General features: G+C 45.5%; 1 protein-coding gene across 1 annotated transcript in view; it reads right to left on the bottom strand.

The window, feature by feature from the left end:
• Nucleotides 1-15,284, bottom strand: part of DPF3 (double PHD fingers 3) — a 295,203-nt gene extending 279,919 nt beyond the window's left edge. The window contains exon 1 of the mRNA XM_061429342.1: nt 14,110-15,284. Coding sequence (XP_061285326.1) covers nt 14,110-14,141 — 32 coding nt within the window. The 5' untranslated portion in view covers nt 14,142-15,284. The remainder of the gene's footprint in view (nt 1-14,109) is intronic.
• Nucleotides 15,285-24,305: the final 9,021 nt, after the last annotated feature.

The raw sequence follows: 24,305 nt of genomic DNA on the forward strand, positions 1-24,305 counted from the left end.
AGAACCAGGCCTCTCCAGGGCCGCAACACTGAATGATCTGGAGGGTGGAAAAGCAGCAAGAGTTATGAGGACAGAGATTTTTCTCTCTCTCAATATGAAGAATAAAGGCCTTCCCATGATCCCCAAGGAGATCAAACCAGTCAATCCTAAAGGAAATCAACCCTGAATAGTCACTGGAAGGACTGATGCTGAAGCTGAAGCCCCAATACTTTGGCCACCTGATACGAAGAGCCAACTCATTAGAAAAGACCCTGATGCTGGGAAAGATTGAAGGCAGGAGAAGAGGATGACAGAGGATGAGCTGGTTGGATGGCATCACCGACTCAACGGACATGGTTTGAGCAAACTCCAGGAGATGGAAGGACAGGGAAGCCTGGGGTGTTGCAGTCCATGGGGTCTCACAGAGTCAGACACAACTGAGCGACTGAACGGCAACAACAACATGATCCCCCAAATAAATTTACCTGCATTGAATATGTTTGGGATAGAGTCATAGGGAAAGTTATATCTACATAGGCATGATTAAAGTACAGGAAAATTTCTTGAAGAATATACACCCGAAAACAGCGGCTGGGCCACAGTCACCTTCAAAGCTCAAGAAGGCAGGCAATAGGCTCTCACGGGACCCCAACTTTGGGTCAAACCACTGTAGTACTAGCACCTCCTGATCTCTTCCATCTTAAAAACCCATAAGAATCCTCAGGTATAAATAAGGCTAAAGGAAATCCCATACACAGCTGAGCACAAAGTAGGCACTTAATAAAAGTACGGTTGATTTATCAGTGGCTACTCGCAAGCCCCGGGTTAGTTAATCCCTGAAAGAAGGCAGAGTAAAAAGACTTGCCTTTAATTCCCAAGACCAAAGAGAAGGAAAGCCAAGTTTTTTAGATCCACAAGGATGAAGTGGTGAAAAATCAAGGGGCTGGAATAAATGACGCTGACAGCCATCACAGCCTCACATGCCACATGCAAGCAAGGTAAGCTTGTGCCTATCTTCCAACTCCTGAAGTTGAAGAATTTGGGGAGAGTAATTCTGCTGCCTCTTCCAAATTCCTGCCAGGGAGAGAATGAGAAACAAGTTGATTTCGAAGAGCTGGAAGCAAATTAGGCGGGAAGAGCCTGCTGGTTTCATTTGCTCGGTCATTCCACACACATTTATCAGACATCCGCTGTGCTAGATCCTGGGCTTCCCTGGTGGTGCAGTGGTAAAGAACCCACCTGCCAATGCAGAAGACACAGGAGATGTAAGTTTGATCCCTGGGTCAGGAACATTCCCTAGAATAGGAAATGGCAACCCACTCCAGTATTCTTGCCTGGAGAATCCCATGGACAGAGGAACCTGGTGAGCCACAGACCATGGGGTCGTAAAAGAGTCAGACACGATTTAGTGACTAAAGAACAACAAGGACAATGTTAGATCCTAGGGACAGAAAGGCCCAGGCAGCCACCCTTCAACCTTCTAGGGCCTTCCATTTTAACTAACCAGCGTTAAGTGTTTCAGTGTCTAGGAGGGACATATCCTTGGGACTATGAGGCAAAGTCAGAGATGGCCATTTCTACCTGAGGGTAGCAAGGGCTTTGCTGGAGAGGAGGGGACTTGGAAGTGTCTGGAAGATGAGCAGGTAGGTGTTCATCATGTGCAACTGGGGCAGAGTGGGGCTGAGGAGGCACGAGCCACTTGGTGAGACTAAAGGAGAGGTGGGAAGGGTTAGGGACTTCTCTGAGCAGGGACACAGAAGCAGCCTTTCAGGGTAACAAGCTCACCCACATCTCTCAATCTAAGGTTCTTAACCTGGAGCCAATGGACTCTAGCATCCACTGATGGGCTCCTCAACATCTGTGAACTCATAAAATCAGATGCAGATATGCATTTTTTCTGGGGAGACGATTCAGAACTTTCACAGGATTCTCAAAAGGGCCTGTGATTGCCAAGGAAAAATGAAGAAGAAACACTCAATGGGACACTGAGTAGCCTGAATACCAAACTGTGATATAGAAGCCATGGTTTCTGTCTCTGCATCCCGCAGATAGCTTAGTATCTGACACATCATAGGTTTTCAAAGCTAGCATACCTCAAGGGATAAATACAAGGAGATGGGAAGAAATCACCATTTTCATCACCAGAACAAACACTGTGAGTACAGACACTTGTGTGCCAGTCAGTGGGCTAGGCTTTTACAAACCAATACCTCTTTCCAGAAAGGCACACGGAAAAATATCTTCTCAACTTCCTATTCGAAGGATTGTAAAGCCAAGTCCCTAAATGTGGATACAAGTCACCCAGGGCAATTCACTGCAATTCCCCAGATCAGACTCAAACTTTAGCTGGCAGTTGCCTAGCAACGAATAACCCCAAAGACACATCACCAAACCGAGATGTCAAAAGGGTATTCTGTGGACAAGTTGGTTCTGAAAACTAGCCCCCATGCAAGTTTGTCTGCCAGGGCCTCTCTGGGAATGTTGGGGGAAGGGGCAGACTTTGCAGCCAAAAGAAAGCTGGAAGTAGGAGGTGGGAAGGTGTTCAGATGGTGGTGTGTAAGAAGTGGGCGCAGAAATGGAGAACCAAGGGTTGAGGGAGCAGGCACTCTCAAACAGAGAAGGCAACTGGTCCCTCTGCAGGCCCTCTTTCAGATCGTACCTACAAGTACTCGTCTTTGCAGTTGCAGAGCAAATTCCAGCCACAGCTAAAGACATGGAAAGTGGCATAAAGACTTGACTGCAACCACTTCAGTATTCTTGCCTTGAGAACCCCATGAACAGTAGGAAAAGGCACCTGTCTCCAGCTCCGCCCTGAAGTCATCATCCTCCAGGGAGTTCCATTAAACTATGTCAGGTTGGCATGGGCAAGATGACAGACCTCCGGGCCCTGGAAGTTTTTATCCAACCCTCCAGGGCGCTCACTTCCTCATAGAGGCAGCAAACATGGAAGAGGCAAAGAGATTAGAAAATTTTCATTTTCTAAAATTCAGATTTTTTTTCCCTTTAATGAGAAGCTCAGAAACTCCTTCAGCTAAGGCAGGTGAGACTGGGATTCCTAAGACAAAAGTTCTCATCCAAACCATGGCAGCGACCAACACTAGGCACCTCTCCCTGTGCTGTGGTAGACAGCTTGGGAAGAGAGGGTGGGTCTTCTTCAGCACCCTTCCTCCTGGAAGGCCTTGGGGGACAGGGGAAAGGGGCACACAAATAGATCAGTCTGGAAGCGATTCAGGAAGAACAAATGCGGAAGTCAAACAACAACAAATAAGGCGGATATAAATCCAGATAAAATATTAAAATCATTAAAGGGCTGCTGCTCCCTGAAGATTGGGAAAAATGAAGAGAGTTAATTAAAAGCAATCTCCATGCACTGCTGAGCCAGCCGGCCCTGATAAATCAACAGCTGGGGCTGCTGTGGAGGGCAGTCAAGGGGCTTCAAGAATGGGGGGCTGGGGGGATGCTGCCCGGGGGAGGGGCACCACTGCCAAAATGGCAGTGACGTGGAATTGAACACAGTGACTTAAGTTTCATATCTTATTAAATATTTTATGACCCCTGAATAAAACTGTTCTTCCAAGGGGGAGACCTTGATCATTTGGATGAACAAAAAGTGAGGAAGAGAGGGATGAAGAGGTATTGTTAAGGCATACTTGGGACCTTGATGTCAGCATCTCTGATCTTGCCCCCAGGACAGAGGCTTTTGCTTTTTTCTCTCTACCTGATCTGCACAGGTAGATGCACCTTCTAAAATCTCTCTGAAAAATTCTGGGCTATGTTTCTTTGGGGGGCTGAGGGAAGTAGTGCCAAGTCAGAGAAAGGAATGAAGAGGAAGAGGAGATAGAAAAGACCTTCAAAATTCTCTTTGCTGATCCAAGCCAGACTTTCAGCACAAAACTAAAGGTCAGTGGAAACTGTGGGAACTTTCTTTTTTCTTTCTTGCTTTCTCTCTCTACCCCCACCCTTTTCTTTCTCTACTTCCTTCCTTCTGCCTTGTCTCTGCAGTCAGATAAAGTTTTTGTTCTTCATTTTAAACAAAAAAGAGCTCAGAATTTTGGGGGCCAATCTAAGCAAAAAAAAAAAAAAACAGCAATTTTAGAGTGTTACAAAAATGGCCCTTCACTATTCTAAAGGAACCCTCCAGTTCTCTCTTGATGGAAGTATAATCAAGAGAAATGATTGGGAGAAAGTAGGGGTTTTTTCCGCCATAGAATTGGGATTGGAAGGGGAGTGTGTGCATGGGGAAACATAAGGAATTATGCATTTGGATATGCATTTTAATTAGGTGGACAGAAGCAGCCGCCTGTTAATTTTTCTTGCTTGTTTCCACTTAGCATTCATCACAGGCAGAACCACCATAGAGCGCTCCCACGATAATAGATGGTTCTGCATTGGCTAAGTCCTCGGGGAAAATAATTAGCAGGAGAGAATATATTCTCTCCACTTCGACTACCCCATCCACCCTGCCCTCCCCCACCTCTAGCACCACATTGCCTCCCCTCCTCCCCCACCTCCACAAACAACAGTGGCTTCCCTAGACGCCTAGGGGAACAGTCCGCCTCCTGGTTTACAAGCATTTACTTTGTCCTGTCAAAGATCAAGGATCTGGAAGGAGAAACAGACAGACTGGAGGCCTTCCTTGGAGTGGAAAGTCCTAGATGCCGAGAGGGAGGCTACTACGCTGCTTAGGACTGACGGGCAGACTGGCAGGCAGGACTGGCCAGGACAGGATGAAGAAAGTTCCAAAGAGGGTGAGATAGTTCTCACTGAGCTCAACTAGCAGCCAAACAAAGACAAGTAAAGAGTCCTTAGTTGAGGAGAATGGGAGCAAGGATGACATTTCTCACTTAATTTGCTTTTATAAAGTACAGGAATGCTGTGCTTCTGCAGCAAGCTTGAATCTGAAACATTTCCAAGGCTGGCAAATAACTCTGTTATTCTGAGATCTGACCCTCACCACCATGCTGCCCACATCTACTCATATACAAAGAATTAATTCTTGCCATTGACCCCCTTACGCCAACATCGCACCCTCCTTGCTTACTAGCAGATTTAAACCCCAGCCCCACCTTCTCCCCCTCTCTCTCCCTGGAGTCTTCTTGGTAGAAGGAGCCAGAGACTGACGGATGACCACAGCCCAAGTTCCAGGAGAACGCTCCCTCTGCCCGCCAGCTTCTGTTTCCTCTGATTGCGGATGGACTCAGTATGGGGTTGACAGTGGAAAATGAAACAAAGTCTTCCCTTCAGCTCCTATTCTCACCTATTTCAAACCCGGAAGATGGGAAAACCCCACTGAGATTCCAGGGCTATTTACACACAGCTGGACGAGTGAGGCTTTGCATTTCCTAAGAAACAATGGTTAGATAGGATGTGTAATGCCAGGATCTTTTCATTTATTTTAGTTTTAATATAGTAAAGTGATGTTTGATACATGCGATATTGTTGACTCTCTGAGAAGGCCCCCATTAGCTACAGGAAACTTTGCAGCTCTAGTAACACCTTCCGTTTGTGCTTTACACTTTCTGAAGTGTTTTCACATCCATTGTTTCACTGGGGCCCTTCAGGGGGAGGTAAGCAGGGCTGAGTGCAGGGAAGGGAGGCCAAAGGAGATACAAGCCCTTCTCGCCTTATGAAAAGATGGGTCAGATTTACTACCTCCTGACCTTCAAGCTGTCCTGTGTCCAGGCATCCCAGCAGGAACACCTGCTGCCTGATGAGACCTCCACTCTGCCTGGGAAACCTTCGCTCCAGCCCCACCAGGTGACCACGAGTGCTGCAGCCTCTGGGGCCTCCCCAGACCCAGACCCTGACCCCAAGGGGAGTCCCTGCCCTCAATGGGTTGGGGGTGGGGGGTGCTGACAAGATGAAGGCAATCCTCATGGCTGCGGATAAAAGAAGTGAGTCTCTGAGTTCCCGGGGCATTTATCCCCCACCCCCAAAATAGTGGTAGTCCTAAAGGGGGAGGGGGGTAAAGAGGTTGAATTCTATGATGCTATGAGTATTTTTTTTAAGTTCAGAAGAAAGGAGTTGCCTGTACTATCTAGAAATGTACTCCATGAATTTAAATAAGTCTAAAAATGAAGAGGGGGTCTAGGCATATACCCCAAAGAACTGAGAGCAGGGATTCAAACAGATACTTACACACGCATGTTCATAGCAGTATTATTCACAATAGCCACACGGTGAAAACAACCCCAGTGCCCATCCCCGGATGCATGGACAAGCAAAATAAGGCATATATGTACAATGGAATATTACTTAGCCATAAAAAGGAAGGAAATCCTGACACATGCTTAACACAGATGAGCATTAAGAACACTATACTAAGTGAAATAAGCCAGTCACGAAAGGACAGATATTGTATGATTCCACTCATATGAGGTGCTTAGAATAGGCAAATTTATACAGACAGAAAGTACAGTGGTGGTTACCAGAAACTGGGATGGGGTGGGAGGAGGACATCCTCATTAAAACAGAGGATGCTATTGTTTAATGGATATAGAGTGTGTTTAGGATGATTTTTTAAATTCTGGAAATGAATACAATGGATAGTTATACAACACTATGAATGTACTTATTGCCAGTGAACTGAACACTTAAAAAAAAGGCTAAAATGGTATGTCTACATGCCATACATGCTAAATATACATGTTATATATTGATACATCTTACCACAAGTACAAAAAAATTTAAGGGACTGCCTCTGTAGGCTGGAGGTCAGGGTGACCATTTTGTTTTTTCTTTCATTTTGCCTAACTCTCACAATTCAGGCTTCTGTGAATTCTCTCATGGCTTTAACAACCCCCTCTTCCTCCTTCAGACTTGTAGAAAATTGCCAAGGGAGCTGTCAACCAAAGGAAAGCCTGATAATAACGCCTCCAGAGGAATCTGGGATGTTCTGGAGGGATGTCACTGAAGGAGAGGCAGTGAATTCCACTTTAGACACTGCTAATAGCCACCTGCATAAGGCCAGACTGTGTGTCTACTGAACACCTCCATTTCCTCAGCAGCATCACGGGGTACAACAGAGGAAGTTCATTGAGACATCAGTACAGGCCCACCTACTACAGTTCACTGAATGGTCAGGTATTTGCAAGTGCCCAAATGGAAATGAAATAAGCATTTATTTCCATGTTAACTGGGACGGGTGCCATGTTAGAAGAAGAGTAGATTGAAGGAGACTGTAGATAAATGAAATCCAGAGAAGAAAATCTTTTGCTTGGTTCCCTTTCTTCCACCATACATTTACACAAAACAGGAAGAAAAAGATAGATGTTCTCAATAATTCTAGTCTTTTGCACAACCAAAAACTTAATCTGAGTGCTTGTAAACAGAAAAAATAGGCCAATTAATCTCATTTCTCTTTCCCATCTTCATCCTCTGGTTGGAGTGTTAATGAGGAGAAAAGTGTTCAAAAGGGAGAATCAGAAGAAAAGACCACGTTCTCAATGGGCCACCACCTGGCCCTCAGCCTTGGGCCCTGAGAAGAGAGAGATCAGAGCCCAAGTGGTAACAGAAGGTGGCGAGACTGGACCAGAGACGATGAAACTACAGGAGAGTCTACCAGTCTTAACTCCCTTTTAGAGCCATACTTAAAAAATGAGGAAGAATTCCAACACTGGTCCCTAACTGTCCTCCTCATCCTTCCTAATCAACCATAGTCTAAGAGCCACCAGTTTTTTACTGGAAAGGAATTTGGCAATCAAGGTGCATCACTCTCATCTTTAAGACAAGGAATATGTGGCTCAGAGAAGTTCTGGGTCTAAGGCCTCATAGCTAGTGAGCAGTAGGGCTAAAAACCGAGCTCAAATGTCTGGATCCTCTCCCTGAAGCTTTTACTTCTGAAGCTACAAAAGCATCGCCACTGGTGAGAAACCAATGTGTAAGAGGGACGGAGTTTGAGATAAGGCCACACGGATGACCGGTGAAAGTGTGAGGGCTGAAAAACCTTTTCTGGTGGAGGTTCCAGTTGAAGTTAATACCACAGCAGATTTTCGAAGTGAATAACAATGAGAAAAACGCACTCATTTCATAGCAACCTGAGATGAAGGCAAGCTCTGGACTCAGGGAGGGAGGAGAGGGTGCAAAGGGGGATTAGACACGGGCCATCATTGTTCCTTGGACTCAGAACTAAGGCCTGGAGGTGGAGGTCTCAACGTGGGCTATTTGAACCCCATTATTAGGAGCTCCTGCCCCTCCCTGCTTCCAAACACAGCCCCCTAAATCTTAGCCTGCTCAAGGCTGCTCTCTTCCCTTGTAACCCCCAACCCACTACTACTATTCACAAACACCCAACCTAGACATTCCCAGCACAGGTTGCTCCTCTTCTCCCCTCCCCCCACCCAAACACCTCCTAACCACTGCTTTTAAAACTCTGATGCAAATCACAGGCTTCAAAAACCTTCCTTCAGTGACAGTTTTATGATGCTAGCTCCATTCATCCATCTGGGTTGACAGACTGTGAAACACTAGTAACTGGACCAATAAGAAAAACAGATTACAAAAACACCACAACACCTCATCTCTCCCCAGTTGCTCACACAACTAAAGAAAACTTTGAAACTTGCAATAGATCATAACATCAGTCTCTCTTGCTGTTAAACAATCATTTTCTTAGAGTTCCAGACCACACAGTAGTTTTATCCACTTACCTATCCACTCCGCATCCCCTCTCCCCAGGCCACTTTTTTATCTTTTCTTGTTAAATACCTACATGTTTAAAGATTATTTAATGCTAGGGTCATGCTTACATGGGCCCCTGCTGGAAAACCATGGCTGGGCGAAAAAACTGTTTCAGTGGTTGTGGCATTTCTTTGGTCAGGGGCTTCCCACATTGGGCTACATTTGTCTTCTAGTGACTTTCAGAACACTCAGAAACCACAAAAGTTACTTTGCAGAGGCTGGGATAATAGACAGGCCTGAATTCTGATGCTTTTCATGACCCACACCCAGCACCACTCCAATCAGGATGGCTGCACTTTCAAAACTGAAACATCAGCCTCAGTTTCCTTTCTTTTTCTGGTGCAAGTTCAAAACAAAGCTTGGTGACCGTGGCATTTTACTTTCTGCACTGATCTGAGCAGATGGCTCTGGAACAGCTTTAGATATTATGGTGTTTCTTAGATGTACCTAAATTTCAGCCACCTGCATGGTTCCAAAAAGACAAAGGAGGATGAGAAGTCTCCAATTAAGTTGCCTCTGAATTCCAGGCCACTTTTCTAGAGCTGAGCAATCCTATTCACCTGGAGACCTCTGAATGTCTCCCAGGTGGTCTGCAGGCCCAGCAGTTTTCTGTGACAATGCCTTCATTAGGGTTCTGGCAGAAATTAATAACCTTTATGGGTATCTCATCAAAACCAGACATTCTTCCCACTGAAAATTAATGTGTGCTAATGAAGTCTGGAGAATTTAAGGCTTCCCTCCGCCCTCACCCCAGTGGCAACCAGAAGCAGATGCAGAAGTTGGTTCTTAGGCATCTGTTGGCTTAAAATGTCTGAGAGTCCTTTTTCATAAGGGGCTAAAATAATGTCCGTAAAAAGCTGAAAGCTCACAAATCTCAACCCCAGTGTTCCCCATTTAGTACCTACCCAAATCCCCCACCCCAACAGAAAGAGCCAGAAGCAGATTAGAACCAGGAATGTGTCCCCTCTGCGCCATCCTCTCTGATAATCTAAGCTGAGTGCCACAGCAAGAGTGAGGTCTGGCTTCTAAGTGGCAACAATTTCACAACTTTCACAGGCACAAAACCACTTTAGATTAGAATACATGGTGTCCAGGTCAGAGAATGAATAAAAAGACGAAGATCTGAGGTCCATCTATACACATGACCAGCTGTTTGACCTTGGCTGAGTAAGTATATTTGCTTCTCCCAGAGTTGTATCCTTAATTACAAAACAGAGATTAAAAAAAAAAAAAAGCCTCCAACCAAGGTTGCCATTTCCTTCTCCAGGGGATCTTCCTGACCCAGGGATCGAATCCAGGTCTCCTGTATTGCAGGCAGACGATTTACCCTCTGAAACTCCTTACAAAAAAAGTTTTAATACAACTACATACCTGGATGTTCACATGTTATAGGTATGACCAGTCTACTGGTCTCATTATTTATAAACAAATAGTTACTTGGGATAAATCCCTGTTGGTTTATATGGAATAATTAAATAATAATAACAGTTACTCTTTTCTAAGCAGGCAGTTAGCATAATAGATATATATGTGCATAATCCAGTCTGGCAGAAGGTGGCAGACATTCCCAGTTAAGTGCATACAAACCAGGGTTTTGATAACTTAATAAAAGAGTAAGTTGTTTAAAGTGTTGATAGCAGATTTGAGGGAGGGTGTTTAACGTGAAGTAGAATATCAAATAAGATTAGAATTTATATTAAAAGCATTATGTTTGTCAATCAACTATGCCCCAAAATAAAAAATTTTTAAAATTTTTTTAAGAATATAGCAGAGCAAAAAAAAAAAGGCATTATGTTCCCTAGGTATGTAGCAATCAACCAGAATATGATAGGTAATGTGGCAGACTTACACATAGACAAATGGATTATCAAATCCATATTTATGTTACCTACATGTATTTACTACCTTACATGGCCCTTATCTTGCTTGTCCATGTAAGAAATAAGGGTGACTCACACATCTAGGCTCAGACAATGTAGCTGCTAAATTAAATAATGTGCAATACCTATTTACACATCATACATGTCCATCGATGCTTTCATATTCTACTGCCCAGATGTGACTGCTTGGTTGTGGGCCCACCTGCTGCGTTCCCTTTGTGATCTGATCAGTCCAAGCGGCTCCTGTTTCTGCCTCTAACACCCTGTTGGGCAGTAATAAGATGTTAAAGGCGACAACAGACAGAGAAGCCAGGCTGTCAACTTCAGAGAGGAAGGGGCTGAAGGGTACAAGGAGGAGGAATAAGAAAGGGAGTTGAAGGGAGATCAAAGACAGGCAGGAAGAAAGCTGAACTGCTGAGAGTGGAGATGTGGCTCCAGGAGCTTGGGTCCCAACAGAAGACCCCAAAGCAATGAGATTCAAACTGTGCCGTCCAGTTATTCACGCTATTGAATTACTGAATGTTCCACAGGCAAAAAGCTGGTATAATGAAAAATGGTCCCTATGCAGCTTAGGCAGAGCCCTAAAGAGGTGTTGGTCGTTTCTTCCCAGAACATTACCTACTGCCACTTTATTCCCCGACCTAGAGCAAACCTTTGTGTGACCAGTTTCTATAGGGGGCGTCCTTGGTGTTGGCTTTTTTTTTTTTTTTTTTTTTTTAAGGGAAGGAAGAAAAAGACTCTGAACGCAGACAGAGAAAATGCTAATGCTGTTCAGCTCCGTTTCATTGTCAGGAGGGACACAGGAGGATAAAAACATAGCTCTCCAAACCTTTCTCCCTGCTCCCCTCCTCCCAGCACCACCATCCATCCCTTCCGCTTGATGTGTCTCTGCGCTTTGTTCTAATTTATCCCATGCATAATTTATTCACGTGTGTATTGTTTCCTGATCAGCAACTTTTAAAAACAAATGAAACATATAAGATGTTCTATTAAACAAGTTGTTTTTCAAAATAAAGGCAGATAATGTAGGTCTCCCCGTAACGTCGTGCATCCTCCTGTGTTAGGAGTTTAAAAACCGTCTAGGGCGCAGGAGGCTCGGCTGGTTGGTGGTATTGTTTACACCCACTTACCCCCAGGGAAAGGGATCGGGATGCAAAAAATGAGCGGCTAATTATAAATGACCATTCAACTGCCACCTAGAAAAAGCCGACTGGAGTGTCGTGTGTATGCTAGTTTGTGTGTGTGTGTGTGTGTGTGTGTCGACACGGAATTACAAATACATCACATTGCAACTGTTTCTAATTATACAAAGTGTAAGTGTAATAATTCAGAACTAATTCCAATAACCAGCCCGCGACTCTGTTCCTTTCCGCACTTCTAACCCCACCCCACACATACACCCTCCCCCCAAAACGCACCCTTCAGCGGTCCAAAAAAAAACAGAAACAAAAAACTGGAGCGGGCAGGAATGAGTACAGAGATATTGCGCCCGCCCGCGCGTAAGCGGGTTCCACGGTAACCAGGGTACCGCTTTCCCAATAGGAAACAAACCTGGCGCACAGGCGAAATAGATTTCTCGAACTTGAGTTTACCAGGAGGCATCCGCCCCGCTATGCCTTTTCGCCTGGAAATGTGAAAACTGCAAATCAGCTGTGGGCTCGGTTAAAAACTCACAGCATCAGCGATGTGGCTAGCGAGAGCGACGAGGAGAGGGGATGCCGCGAAGTTACGCCCATTTATTCTGCCATAAAACATTTGCTTCCTTGGGTGAAACACTGTGGCGTTCAAGTGCAGTGCATCGGAGCTTCCGAGCGAGAACTGAAGCGGGAGCTGCTCTCTAATCAGCCCCAGCTTCCAATGTCCTCTTAGCAGCGTTCGTGTGTGTGTGTGTGTGTGTGTGTGTGTGTGTGTGTGTGTGTATACATACGCATGTAAAACTCCGAGATCTGGGACATTCCTACCCTTTTCCCCTGTTACCGATAGGAGATAGCTGGTGCAAACACTTCCCATTCTCTCGGCGCTTTCCTTCGCGTTAAGACCCCCACCCCACCCCACCCCACCCCCGCTGCCCTCCTCCCACCCCGCGTGCGAACCTGGCTTTCAACTCCTAGGGGAGCCGCGAGTGCGGACGCGGAGGCGCTGAGTTGAAAGAACCAGAGTGGGCATCCGCCAAGCACCGTAGAGAATTCGGCACGAAACGCCACCCCCCCCGACCCCCCCGCCACACACACAAACCCGCACCTCCCTCTCTCCTCTCGCCCGCGGCTTCCAGCCCAGCTGCGAAGTCCTAATCCCAGGCGCGCAAACCCCCCACCCAGCCACCCACCCACGTCGCGCCGCGATCCGGAGGGAGCGCCCCTCTGCCAACATCACTGCCAGTAGCACCCCTTTTAGAGCGATGCTAGTTTTCCGAAGCCACCCCCGGCTCCGCGATCGCGAGCGGACTTGGCGGCTTAACAGTTCCACCGACTAGAAGGAAGGAAGGAAGGAAGCCAGGATAAAAAGGAGTGGGGGAGGAAGGCGGGCAGGAATTGGCTGTGGGACCCGGGGCTGGCCCCTGCGTGTCCTCGCCCAGCCCGCCCCCCTCCGTCCCGGATCTGGGCGTCCGCTCAAAGTCTCCCGGCGGCGGCCAGAGGCACCTGCCCCTCGCTCTAGCCGGGAGCAGACGCTGCCGGCTCGGGCGGCGAGCTCCCCAATAAGCTGCCTCTCGTTCGCCTCGGCTATTCACCCGCAGGAGCCGAGAACACCATTCATGAGACCTGCAGCTCTTCCCTGTCTCCAAATCAACCCCAAGTTAACCCGAATCGTTCATTTACTACAGCCCATTCCCGGACAAACACACCCGTAGACACACCGGCGACCGCCCGAAGCGCCGTCACCTTCCCGGGGGCTGCCCCGGCAGGAAAGCCCCGGGCAACCACCTGGGCCCCAGGGCTCCCGGGACCCGCTGCTCCCCCCTGCGGTCCTCCCAACTCCGGAAGGTTTGCACAAACTCCCCGCAAGCGATCGGAAGGCAGAGAGCGCCCTGCAAACTCCGGAGCTGCCGCGGTCCGGTCGCCCCGGAGGACCTAGAAGCCGGGCGGGGGGCCGCGGGCTCCGGAGGCGCGGGGCTCAGCCAAGTGCGCCCAAGGCGGCCCCAGAGTCCGGCGCTCGCCCCCAGCAGGGCCGGCCCCGCCACCCCCGCGCCGCGTGCCGCGCTCCCCGCCCCGCGAAGCCGGGGAGACTCAGGGGACCGTGCTGTCCCCGAGCTGCCCACGATCCTCTAGCTGTAGAGCTCTCGAGCGCCTGGGTCCCCTACCGACAACCCCTCTCTTCTCGGTCCGCCAATTTAAAAGAACACAAATGTAACAATTTTCTCCTTGTTAATTGCATCTCCTGACATTTCTGCGCGTTGGGGTTTTAAAAAAAAAAAAAAAGATGAAGAAGTAAGAGCTGAAAGAAAAGAGAGAAGCCCCGCCACAGCTGTAGGTGCCTGTAAGCGCTGTGCATTGGCAGCGCTCCGCACGCAGAAGGCGCCTTTTTTTTCATATTGAAACCACGCGGAATATGTACATTTTTTAGTCTTACTTACGCTTTCAGGGGGTTGTGAATGACAGTCGCCATTTTGCTACAATGTAACAGAATATTGTCTGTCTCAGAGTTCTAAAGGTTCGCTCAGGGGAAGCAGAGAGCCAATCAGAGTACGGGATACCGGCCCGCCGGCCAATCGGCGCGGCTGGTCGCCAGGTGGGCGGAGCCTGCACGGTGGTAGTTATTAGGGGAGCTGTCAAAGCCCAGAGGTCACTCCCTTTTGTAGAGCCCGAGAGCAAGCAGGTCTTAAAGGGGCAGTACCGCGGGAGCAGCTCCTTATCGGATTGGGGAAAGTGGAGACGCACGGAGAGTATCTTAGTTTGGTTTGAATCCCTACTTTCTAAATAACTGCAGAGAGTTGCGCTCCTGGACAAAAATATTTAAGTACTGGATAGAAATATTTAAGTATCGCCAACAAACCGCTGAACTCCATTCATTAGCTTTTGGCTTTGCTGTTACGTTCCTAAATCCCCCAAACGGCAAATCCCCTTGTTCCCGTGCAAAAGTTGAAAGGCTGCCGTTTCGTCTAACACGTGTCCTGTCGTTTGCTAATCCTCTGGGTCCTGCGGCTTTTTTATATTCTCCTTCCCGAAGTGTTGTCTTTATCTCGGGCACCTTCCTTCTTGGCTTGAACTGCCGCCGCCGTTCCTGGCGACTCCAGGACAGCAGCTCCCCTCCCCATGGAATGTCTCGATGTCAAGCTCGCTCCCTGGGCTTTCGTTACGTAATGCGAGGTGGTCACTCTGACGGTTCCCTACTACCCCCTCTTCTCTTCTCACACACACCAGAAACTTCTGAAATGGTCAGATTCCGGCTGACTTGGGAGCTAACTGGGCTCTGGCACCCTGACCTTTAGGCTTAGGGAAGAGGAGATTTAAAGGAACTTTGCAAACTTTCTGCTCCCAAGAAAGCGAGTAACCAGCCAAAAGTTGTGGAACCTAGGCTGGATGTTGCCAGGGTCTCTTTCGGGGAGTAGCACACAAGATTCTGGAGTCACCTTAAGCTGATTAGATAGAAGGTGAAAAGACTTTGCTACTGAATAATCCGATGTGACCCGAGGCGTTCAGAAAGTCTCTGTCTGCTTCAAGCCAGTGCGAACTACTCACTGATGAACCCCTGACAGAATCAGAAGACTTCTGCGAAGCCAAGCTTCCACTGGGCAGCCTGGAAGCTCTGGGGGGATGAAATCGCACTAAATCATGAATAGCGGCCTCGTTAGCATACAGAAATCTGGCTCCCGTCCCAAAGTTGTTTAATCGGGTCAAATAGCTAAGATAGTGGGGGAGGGGCAAAAAAGGGGGCGAGGAGATGCCAAATTGCCAGTTTTTCAAAACTGTGCCCTCTCACTTCCTTTCTCAGTGCTGCTCTCAAAGCAATGCATACAATAAATAAAAATTGTTTTATGTTCCAGAATTTTCAGAGTTCAACTCCATACATTATTAGAGTTACAGATAAACAGAAGAGGACTGAATCAGTCTGTTTGTAAGACTTGACATTTTTAACCCCTTCTTTCTGCCAAGTTAATAGCAGAGTCAAGTTCTATAGATTGCTGTGTAACTTTTTTTTTTTTTTTTGAAGTACAGTTGATTTACAATGTTGTGTTCATTGCTGCTGCACGGCAAAGTGGTTCAGTTATATATATGCCTTCTTTTTTAAATATCCTTTTCCATTATGGTTTATCATAGGATATTGAATATAGTTGTCTATGCTATACAGTAGGACCTTGTTGTTTATCCATTCTATGTATAATAGTTTACATCTGCATCATACATCTGCTAATCCCAACCTCCCTGTGTAACTTCTTGCACAGCATCTTAGAATTTGAAAAGTTATTCCCCTTTTCTAAAATTAAAATTTGAAAAGTCTGGTCCTTTATTAATTTGTCAAGGGATTGGTTCAAAAGCTAATACTTTGCCTGTGATGGGCCTTGACAACATTAAAAAGCCCAAGAAGTATGAGTTTGAACTATCAGTCAGAACTCCCAAAGCCTCTTTGAGATATCAAAAGCACAGCACACGGAGCTCAGTTCAGTGCTCTGGGATGATCTAGAGGGGTGCGCTGTGGGGGATGGGAAGGAGGCTTAAGGAGGGGATATAGGTATACTTATAGCTGATTCATGTTGTTGTACAGCAGAAACCAGCACATTGTAAAGCAATTATCCTCTGATTAAAAAAAATTTTTTTAAAGCATAGCAATTCAGATTGGAAGGCAAGGCATGTTTTAATATATGCACTTGATAAATAATCAGAAAAGGTAGTGCCTGCCCTGAACAAGGCTTACAATAGGAGAGAGAAAATATATTTATATTACATATTACATACTCTAAGTATGTATAGTCATTTATTAAGAGCAGGATGCAGGAACAAGCATAATTCCTAAATATCCAGTACATTTGAAAATGGCAGACTAGATCTGTCTCCACTGTGAGGAACTAATCCAGAATTTAAGCATTTATGTTATATTTTATAATAATTGAATTAAAAAATATGAATTAAAGACAGGATTTTGGTTTCTTAAGTAGCATAGCCTTGCCTTTTATAATTTAATGGAATGCCATTTTAACTCTGTCAACATAGATATGACTTTTAAGTTGTGAATTCACCTTTTATCAATTATAAGACATATAAGAGTTATTATTAATTTAACTTTGGTTTTTATGTCATAGATCAAGATTTTTTTCTACAGTAAGGCAAGTTCTGTCAATTTGCAGATAGTCTGACCCATCTGCAATGAGGCTAAACTGTTCAAATAGGACTTAAAATGTACTGCTCTCACTCCACAAAAAAACACATGTTTTTTGCCAGAATGCTCAAAAGTAAAAGAACTTAGAGCAGACAGGTTTAAACAAGACCATAACCCTAAAAATTTGGGAAGAATGTTAAATTTTACTTTAATTTTGCAAGGAAGTGCTGTATATGATTTAGAAGCTTGGGCCCTAGAATTTACCTGCTTGAGGTCACCATTTGCCATCTGGGTCATCTTGAGCAAATTTATTTAGGAACTTGAATGTCTCAGTCTCCTCATCTGATAAATGGCAGTAATAATAGAACCTACTTGAATGAAGTAATGCATGTTAAGTGTCTGGCACATAGCAAGCTCTCAATTAAGGCTGATTATTATTTTTTATGTAGGTATTTAATTCTTTCCTGATGGCATAAGGAATGAAGGGGATCCAAATAAAAAGACATGTCAGAAAGTGAGTGTCCATCAAGTTTCGTTTTTTTAACTCATTAATCCAAGAAAAATAACCAAAGAACAACTTTGATGAGAATGAAATAATAAATAGGACTAATTGAGTTAAGGGTCATATAATTACTTAAATCCCCTAAATGCCCCCTTCCTGACTGTAATATCAAGACACTTTTAAAATCCCATGTCTAAGGCTCTATAGATAGTCATATATTTGAATATACTCCACCATTCCCCAAAGCTTTCAGCATGATTTAGTTGGTTAGGTGACTTCATTTGAAGGACAGAGTAGGCCCCAAGTTACCACTTCCTCACCCCACCTGGAGAGTCTAGAGCTGTGCTAATATGGGAGCCGTGAGTCACACGGGGCTCCTAAGCATTTGAAACATGGCTAGTGTGGATCCAGATGTGCTATAAGTGTAGTACTCTTGCCTGGAAAATTCCATGGATGGAGGAGCCTGGTAGGCTGCAGTCCATGGGGTCGCTAAGAGTCGGATAGGACTGAGCGACTTCACTTTCACTTTTCACTTTCATGCATTGGAGAAGGAAATGGCAACCCACTCCAGTATTCTTGCCTGGAGAGTCCCAGGGACGGGGGAGCTTGGTGGGCTGCCGTCTATGGGGCCGCACAGAGTTGGACACGACTGAAGTGACTTAGCAGTAGCACACACCAGATGTCATAGACTTAGGACCAAAAAACAATAAGAGATATCTCATTGATAATTTTCATATTGATTACATGTTGAAATGAAAATACTTTTCATTTACTAGGTTAAATTAAAAATGTTATTAAAACTAATTTTACCTCTTTCCTTTTAATTGTTTTAATGTAGCTACTAAGAAATTTTAAAATACTCATGTTGTGTTTCTGTGGTACAGCATTACTCTAGACAGTGTATGTGACTAGGGAAAGAAGGCTGAGGCCTTTCTCGGTCATGTTAATCCATCCCATGTAGTCCTCTCAGATTCAGCTTTGACATCAGTTAGCAAATCTCTCTGGTCCAGCTTAAGCATGTGTTCCACACCACTCATCCAAAGTCCCATTTGGGGTGCAACCAAGGACTCAAAGTACCTGAACCACTAGGGGTACTGGAATCTGTTTTCTCTTAAAAAGTTTGAAGACTGTCTCAGCAGACAGTGAATCAAAGCTGTGAAGAGATGCTCATCCAGAAACAGGGGAAGAATGGCATTTCTGTAGCAAGTGTCAGCCTTTCCACCTGACTTCTGTAAGAGAGAGAAGTAAGAGAAGGAGATACAGGCCTCACAAATAGCCAGAGGGGTCAATGAAAGAGGAAGCTCACCACAAAAGCCATCCAAAATAAAGGCAGTTCCCAGCAGGCTCTGCGAGCTGAAGGAGTCTGAAGTCCTGTGGGTGTTTAAAAAACAAGAACAAGCTCACCGTCAATCCCTCCTTTCATCCCCAGAACGATCAGTCATGGCCTTGGCAGCTGGTTGGCCATGCTGGTTCCCCTGAAATCCAGAACCAGCTCTGGTGTATTATCGGCACTGAGCTGAAGAGGTGCGGGCTGGAAACTGTAATCTGATGACTTCCCTGGTGGTCCAGTGGTTAGGACTCCATGCTGCCAACGCAGAGGGTACAGGTTGCAGGTTCGATCCCTGGGAAATTAAGAAAGATCCCACATGCCACGTGGCACAGCAAAAGACTTAACAAAATAAAACAGTAATCTGGTTTTCTCTCTTCTTGGGGATATAGGTGGTGGTGGGATTCTTAATCCATTCACAAAATCTCAAAGCATAGAAAAAAAAAAAGTCTGGATATGGGAGATGCTCCTAGGGCCAAACCTGTGAAACCTATTTCAGGACAAGCTGAATTGAAACCAATGCACGCTGCTTCCACTCACTCAGTTCATTCATTCACTCATCTATCAGAGGTTTTCTATGAGGGAGGCTTTGTGCTAGGCACAGGTGGTGAAATAAAAATAAACCAGACATGGAAACAACCCTCAAAAAGCAATTCCCATCCATCTGGAGAGAGAATAAAAATAGTAGGCCCAACCCTATAAGCAAGTAGTGTAATTACTTGATGTGACTTAAAAGGGAAAAGTGGCCTGCCCAACCAGTCTCGCCTTTTCCTGGCATGAAGCCCATAATCCTATCCTTGAGTGTTTACTGAATGCATTCACTCCTTTGGGTTTTCGAGACTTCATGGTATCAAGATTTTCAGAAATTAGTATAAAACAAGGGAGAAGTGATACATGCCAAAGAACCTCTTTGGAGGGAGCAAAGTACCTCTAACATTGCTGAAGGGAAAGGCTTCATGGAGAAAGTTTGGACCCTTATTAGGTAGATTTCAGACATAGTTAAGGAGTAAAAGACTTTCCAGATGCAAAATGTAGACTAAAAACAGCTAATGCATTCATCAGGTATTTGTAGATTCCCTCTTCTATTCCACTATGCTCCTTTCTGCTGGGCCTCAGGCTGCACTGAGACCTGAGAGAGTCCCCACCTTCAAAGGACTCATATTTGAAAGATATGGGAAGCGGGGAGAAGGCAGTGAAGATGTATGAGGTGGAAGAACAGGGGACACTGTGGGGCTGGATGAGGCATCAACCAGACAGGAAGGTCAGGGCTGTCCTCTTAGAAGAGATGATCACTGAGCTGAGTCTCAAATGACCTGTGGGAGGGGAAATGTCCTTGCAGAAGTGGTAGCTCACATAAAAGCTTCGGAGGTGGGAGAGGGCATCATGATTTCAGGGGATCCCATCATAGGAAGGTAGTTTCAGGGGGACAAGTGAGACAGGAAAAGCTAGAGAGGTGAGGATGCGGATGTTGCTAGGGCTAAGATTTGTCTCGAAGGCAGTCGGGCAACACTTAAAGATTTTAAGCTGGGGTGAAAATGAAGCTGGTGCCTTTTTAGAAAGCTCATTTCAGCAGCGATGCAACCGCAGATTGGAAAGAGACTGAGCCGGCAAGAAACTGAGCCGGCGGGCTGCGAGCCTGCTAGGAGGCGTTTGCACTGGGATGAAGATAAAGGACAGAATGTGTGATTTCTAAGGAAGTAGAACCCTCAGGACATGGTTGCACACTTGCCGTGGGCCGGAGGGAGATGAGAAGGGCCCGGGATAATGCCAGGTTTCTGGCTCCCAGAAATGCCAACAGCCAGCTCCCCCTGACTAGAGAAACATGAAGTCAAGGCCAAGTCCTAAAGACTGGAGACCAATGAAGTCCTAGGACTTTCGACTGTGGGAGAGGGGCTTGTCTTAATAAAAATCATAACCCCTCATTCTCCAATCTCCCCCATAATGCTCGTATGAATTCCTTGGGGGAGTGGTGACCTAGGCTGGGATACTCTTATACCCTCTTCCTCTGGCTTTTCTTTCCTCGATGGACTCTACCCTCCATCAAGCTGTTGTTGTTGTTCAGTCACTAAGTTGTGTCTGACTCTTTGCAACCCTGTGGACTGTAGCCCCCCAGGCTCCCCTGTCCATGGGATTCTCCAGGCAAGAATACAGGAGTGGGTTGCCATGCCCTCCTCCAGGGGAGCTTCCCAACCCAGGGATGGAACCCGCATCTCCTGCATTGACAGGCAGGTTTTTCTTTACCTTCTGAACCACCAGGGAAGCACCTTAAGGGCCTCTTCCAAATCCCTTCCTGCTAATCCCCACCCTTTCCCTCAGGCCATGCTCCAAATCGGCTTAAAGAAGTCTCCCTCCTGGGTAATTGCAGGGGATTCTAGGACACCCCAAAACCTTCACAAGAAAGGAATCAAGACTCCATGAAATACACAGTACACACACAAAAGCAGAGACTTGATTAGAATCTCAGGTGTAGCCACGAAAGGCAGCAAATGGGATATTTTTACACAGGATCTTCCTCCACTCAGATCACAGGGTGTAATCACAGTCTACTCTGAGGACTGGCTCACTAAGACCAATCACACGTGGGCCTCGGTTTTTCCCGATAGAAACACTGGTTGTAGAGCTCTCGCGCAGTCCATTTTTTTTAAGAGAGCTAACTCCTCTCTCTACCTGCCAAGACTAAAATTTTCCAAGTCCTCCCTTGGCTCATCCGCGTGGATGCCATATCTGAAACTGTGGCAGCTCTTGCCTCCTAAATCAAAGCCCCTGGCAAGGTCCTCCTGCAGAGAAGACCAGAATGGAGCAGGAAGCGGGGACCTTCCTTCCACCGTTACCGGCACGGGGAGGGACGAGAACCATGCCTGGACCAAGACACAAAGGACCCGACTTCCCTTCAGACTGTATCCACACATAAAAAAATAAATCCACCCCCTGAGCCATTTCCTGGGTAAAGAGAAACTGCCTTTCATCTGCAAAATGGCTGCCCCAAGAACCCCCCAAAGAGGGCTTTCTGCGGGGTATGGCTTTAAGTGTGGAGACACCCCGAGGCACCTGTCTCCCTCACTCATAACCACTGACATGACCTCGGCTTCTCCTCTGTCACTGGGCAGGACGCATCCAGGAGAAGTGGAAGAGCCAAGCACAGGAGAGCACACCAAGTCTGGGTGTTCTGCAGATATTTACACCACCATATAAAAATAGGTGTCCACAAGCAGGAGAGGTGGACAGACGCCACAGGACCTAAAATGTCCCGCACCCTGGCGAAGACCGGGACAGAGGCCTGCTGAATCGCAAATGTTTTCTACTCTGACGCTCTAGGCGATGAACTCTGGCCTACATAGCTGCAAAAGGACCTCAACTCCATGTTTACTCTACTCAAGGGGAAAAAAAAAAGAAAGGAGGTGAGAAAACGTTCCTGAAGTCCACAGAGGACTCAGTGCATTTTAAATGCATCTCAGCCAACAGGGGCAGCCAGCCTGGGGACAGCTCCTGCCACAGAGTCCAGAACCCCCCTACCCCCCGAAAGAAAATAGTGATAGAGGATGAATGAGACAGGACTGCAGCAAGAGGAGACGAAATGTAAGCGATTGGTTCTGGTAAAGAAGAAAAGCAAAAATCCAGTGAAAGGGGATCACTAAGTTTCCAGACAAGAAATGAAATTTATTTTGGTTACCTGGATTCCCAAAGTCACCATATGTTCTCTGTTCTCACCAGCCAACTTATTTTATCCTTGCACAATAGACAAAACTTTATATAATTGCCATACTGTAATAGTTGGAACTCACTGACAATTCTGGGAAAAAGGGCTATTTTCTAAACACAAGTGGGCTCACTCATGATGACTCTGAAAACCATCATGTTTCTAAAAAGACTTTTAATAAAGCTGATACTAAATATTTTACTCATACCCATTCGGTAGGGCATAGGATGTAAACCTATATAGATTAAATGGATCTCTAGATTTAACAGATTAAATTAATTGCTTGCTACATTTGGTTTTCACAGTTTTACCCATAGCTACATTAAAATATATTAGGGGGAGTTACCTGGTGGCCTAGTGGTTAGGATTCTGGGCTTTCAGTGCTAGAACCCAGGTTCAATTTCTGGTTGGGAAACAAAAATCCCACAAGCTATGTGGCATAGCCAAAAAAAGAAAGAAAATATATTTATATTTTAAAGTGTCTCATTTTCTGTCTCTCTACCCCATAAAATGTGGATGGAAGGTATGGCACTTTTAAATCTCGGGAGCCTGGCCCTAGACCAAGCAGACGGTTAATAATTAAAAGGATACATAAAAGCGTAAATACCTATATCTAGTAATATACATCCCATCCTATTAAACAACTCTACTTCACATCCATGAGGATGACTAGAATCAAATACTCAAATGACAAGTGTTGAGGAGGATATGAATAAAACAGACCTCTCATACATTGCTGGTGGGATTGTAAAATAGTACAGCTGCTTTGGAACACTGGCTGGCAGTTCTGCAAATAATAAACACAGATTATCGTATGACCCAGCAATTCTTCTCTTGGGTACAGATCCCCAAGAAGTGAAAACATATGTCCATGTACACGCTGCTGTATTTAGAATGGATAACCAACAAGGACCTACTGTATAGCACATAGAACTCTGCTCAATGTCGTATGGCAGCCTGGATGGGAGGAGACTTTGGGGGGAAATGGAAACATGTATATACGTATGGCTGAGTCCCTTTGCTGTTCACCTGAAACTATCACATTGTTAATCAGCTATATCCCAACACAAAATAAAAATTTTAAAAAGTAAAAAACATATGTCTACACAACAACTTGTACATGAATGTTCATAGCAGGATTATTCTTAGTAGTCAAAAGGTAGAAACAGTCAAATGTCCATCAACAGATGAACAGATAAAGAGAAGATAGTATACACACACAATAGGAAGAAAGAAGTACTGATACATGCAACAACACGGATGAATATTGAAAACATCATGCTAAGTGAAAGCGAACAGTCACAAAAGACTACATTCTATATGGTTCCATTCATATGAAAGTTCAAAATAGGGAAACCCATAGACTAAGACTGTATTAGTGGTTACTTACGACTGGATGGGGCAGATGCGAGGAACAGGAGAGGAACAGATAAAAGGATTACCTTCTCTTTTTTTTGGCAGCACTGAGTGGCTTGTGGGATCTTAAATCCTGACAAGACATTGAACCTGGACTCCCGCAATGAAAGCACCAAGTCTTAATCACTGGACCACCAGGGAATTCCCCAGATTTCTTCTTCAGGTGATGAAAAAGTTCTAAAGTTGACAATGGTGATGGTTGCACTTATCTGTGAATACAATAAATCTCATTCAACTGTACACTTTAAAGGGTGAACTGTACAATAAATGAATTTACATCTCAAAGTGTTTTTTTTTTTTAATCTCTACTCATAATAATGCCAGAAGCCCACTAACCCAGAAATCTCTATGGCAAGTTCTCCCTTATAACTGTACTGGACAGTAGAAAGCATGTCTACTGGAGGAAATTCAACTTTCTACTTGATAATTCTGTATTCATATTAACATCTTACCGCAAACCAAGTAACACAGAGGGAAATTCCTTGCCATGGAAAGCTTCAAATACTGAAGCTATAACTATTCCAAACAAATGAGCTCATTAACAGAGATTCTGAAGGCCTTTGGATTTCTGGT

Source organism: Bos javanicus, chromosome 10 (genome assembly GCF_032452875.1).
Source record: "Bos javanicus breed banteng chromosome 10, ARS-OSU_banteng_1.0, whole genome shotgun sequence".
NCBI lineage: Eukaryota > Metazoa > Chordata > Mammalia > Artiodactyla > Bovidae > Bos > Bos javanicus.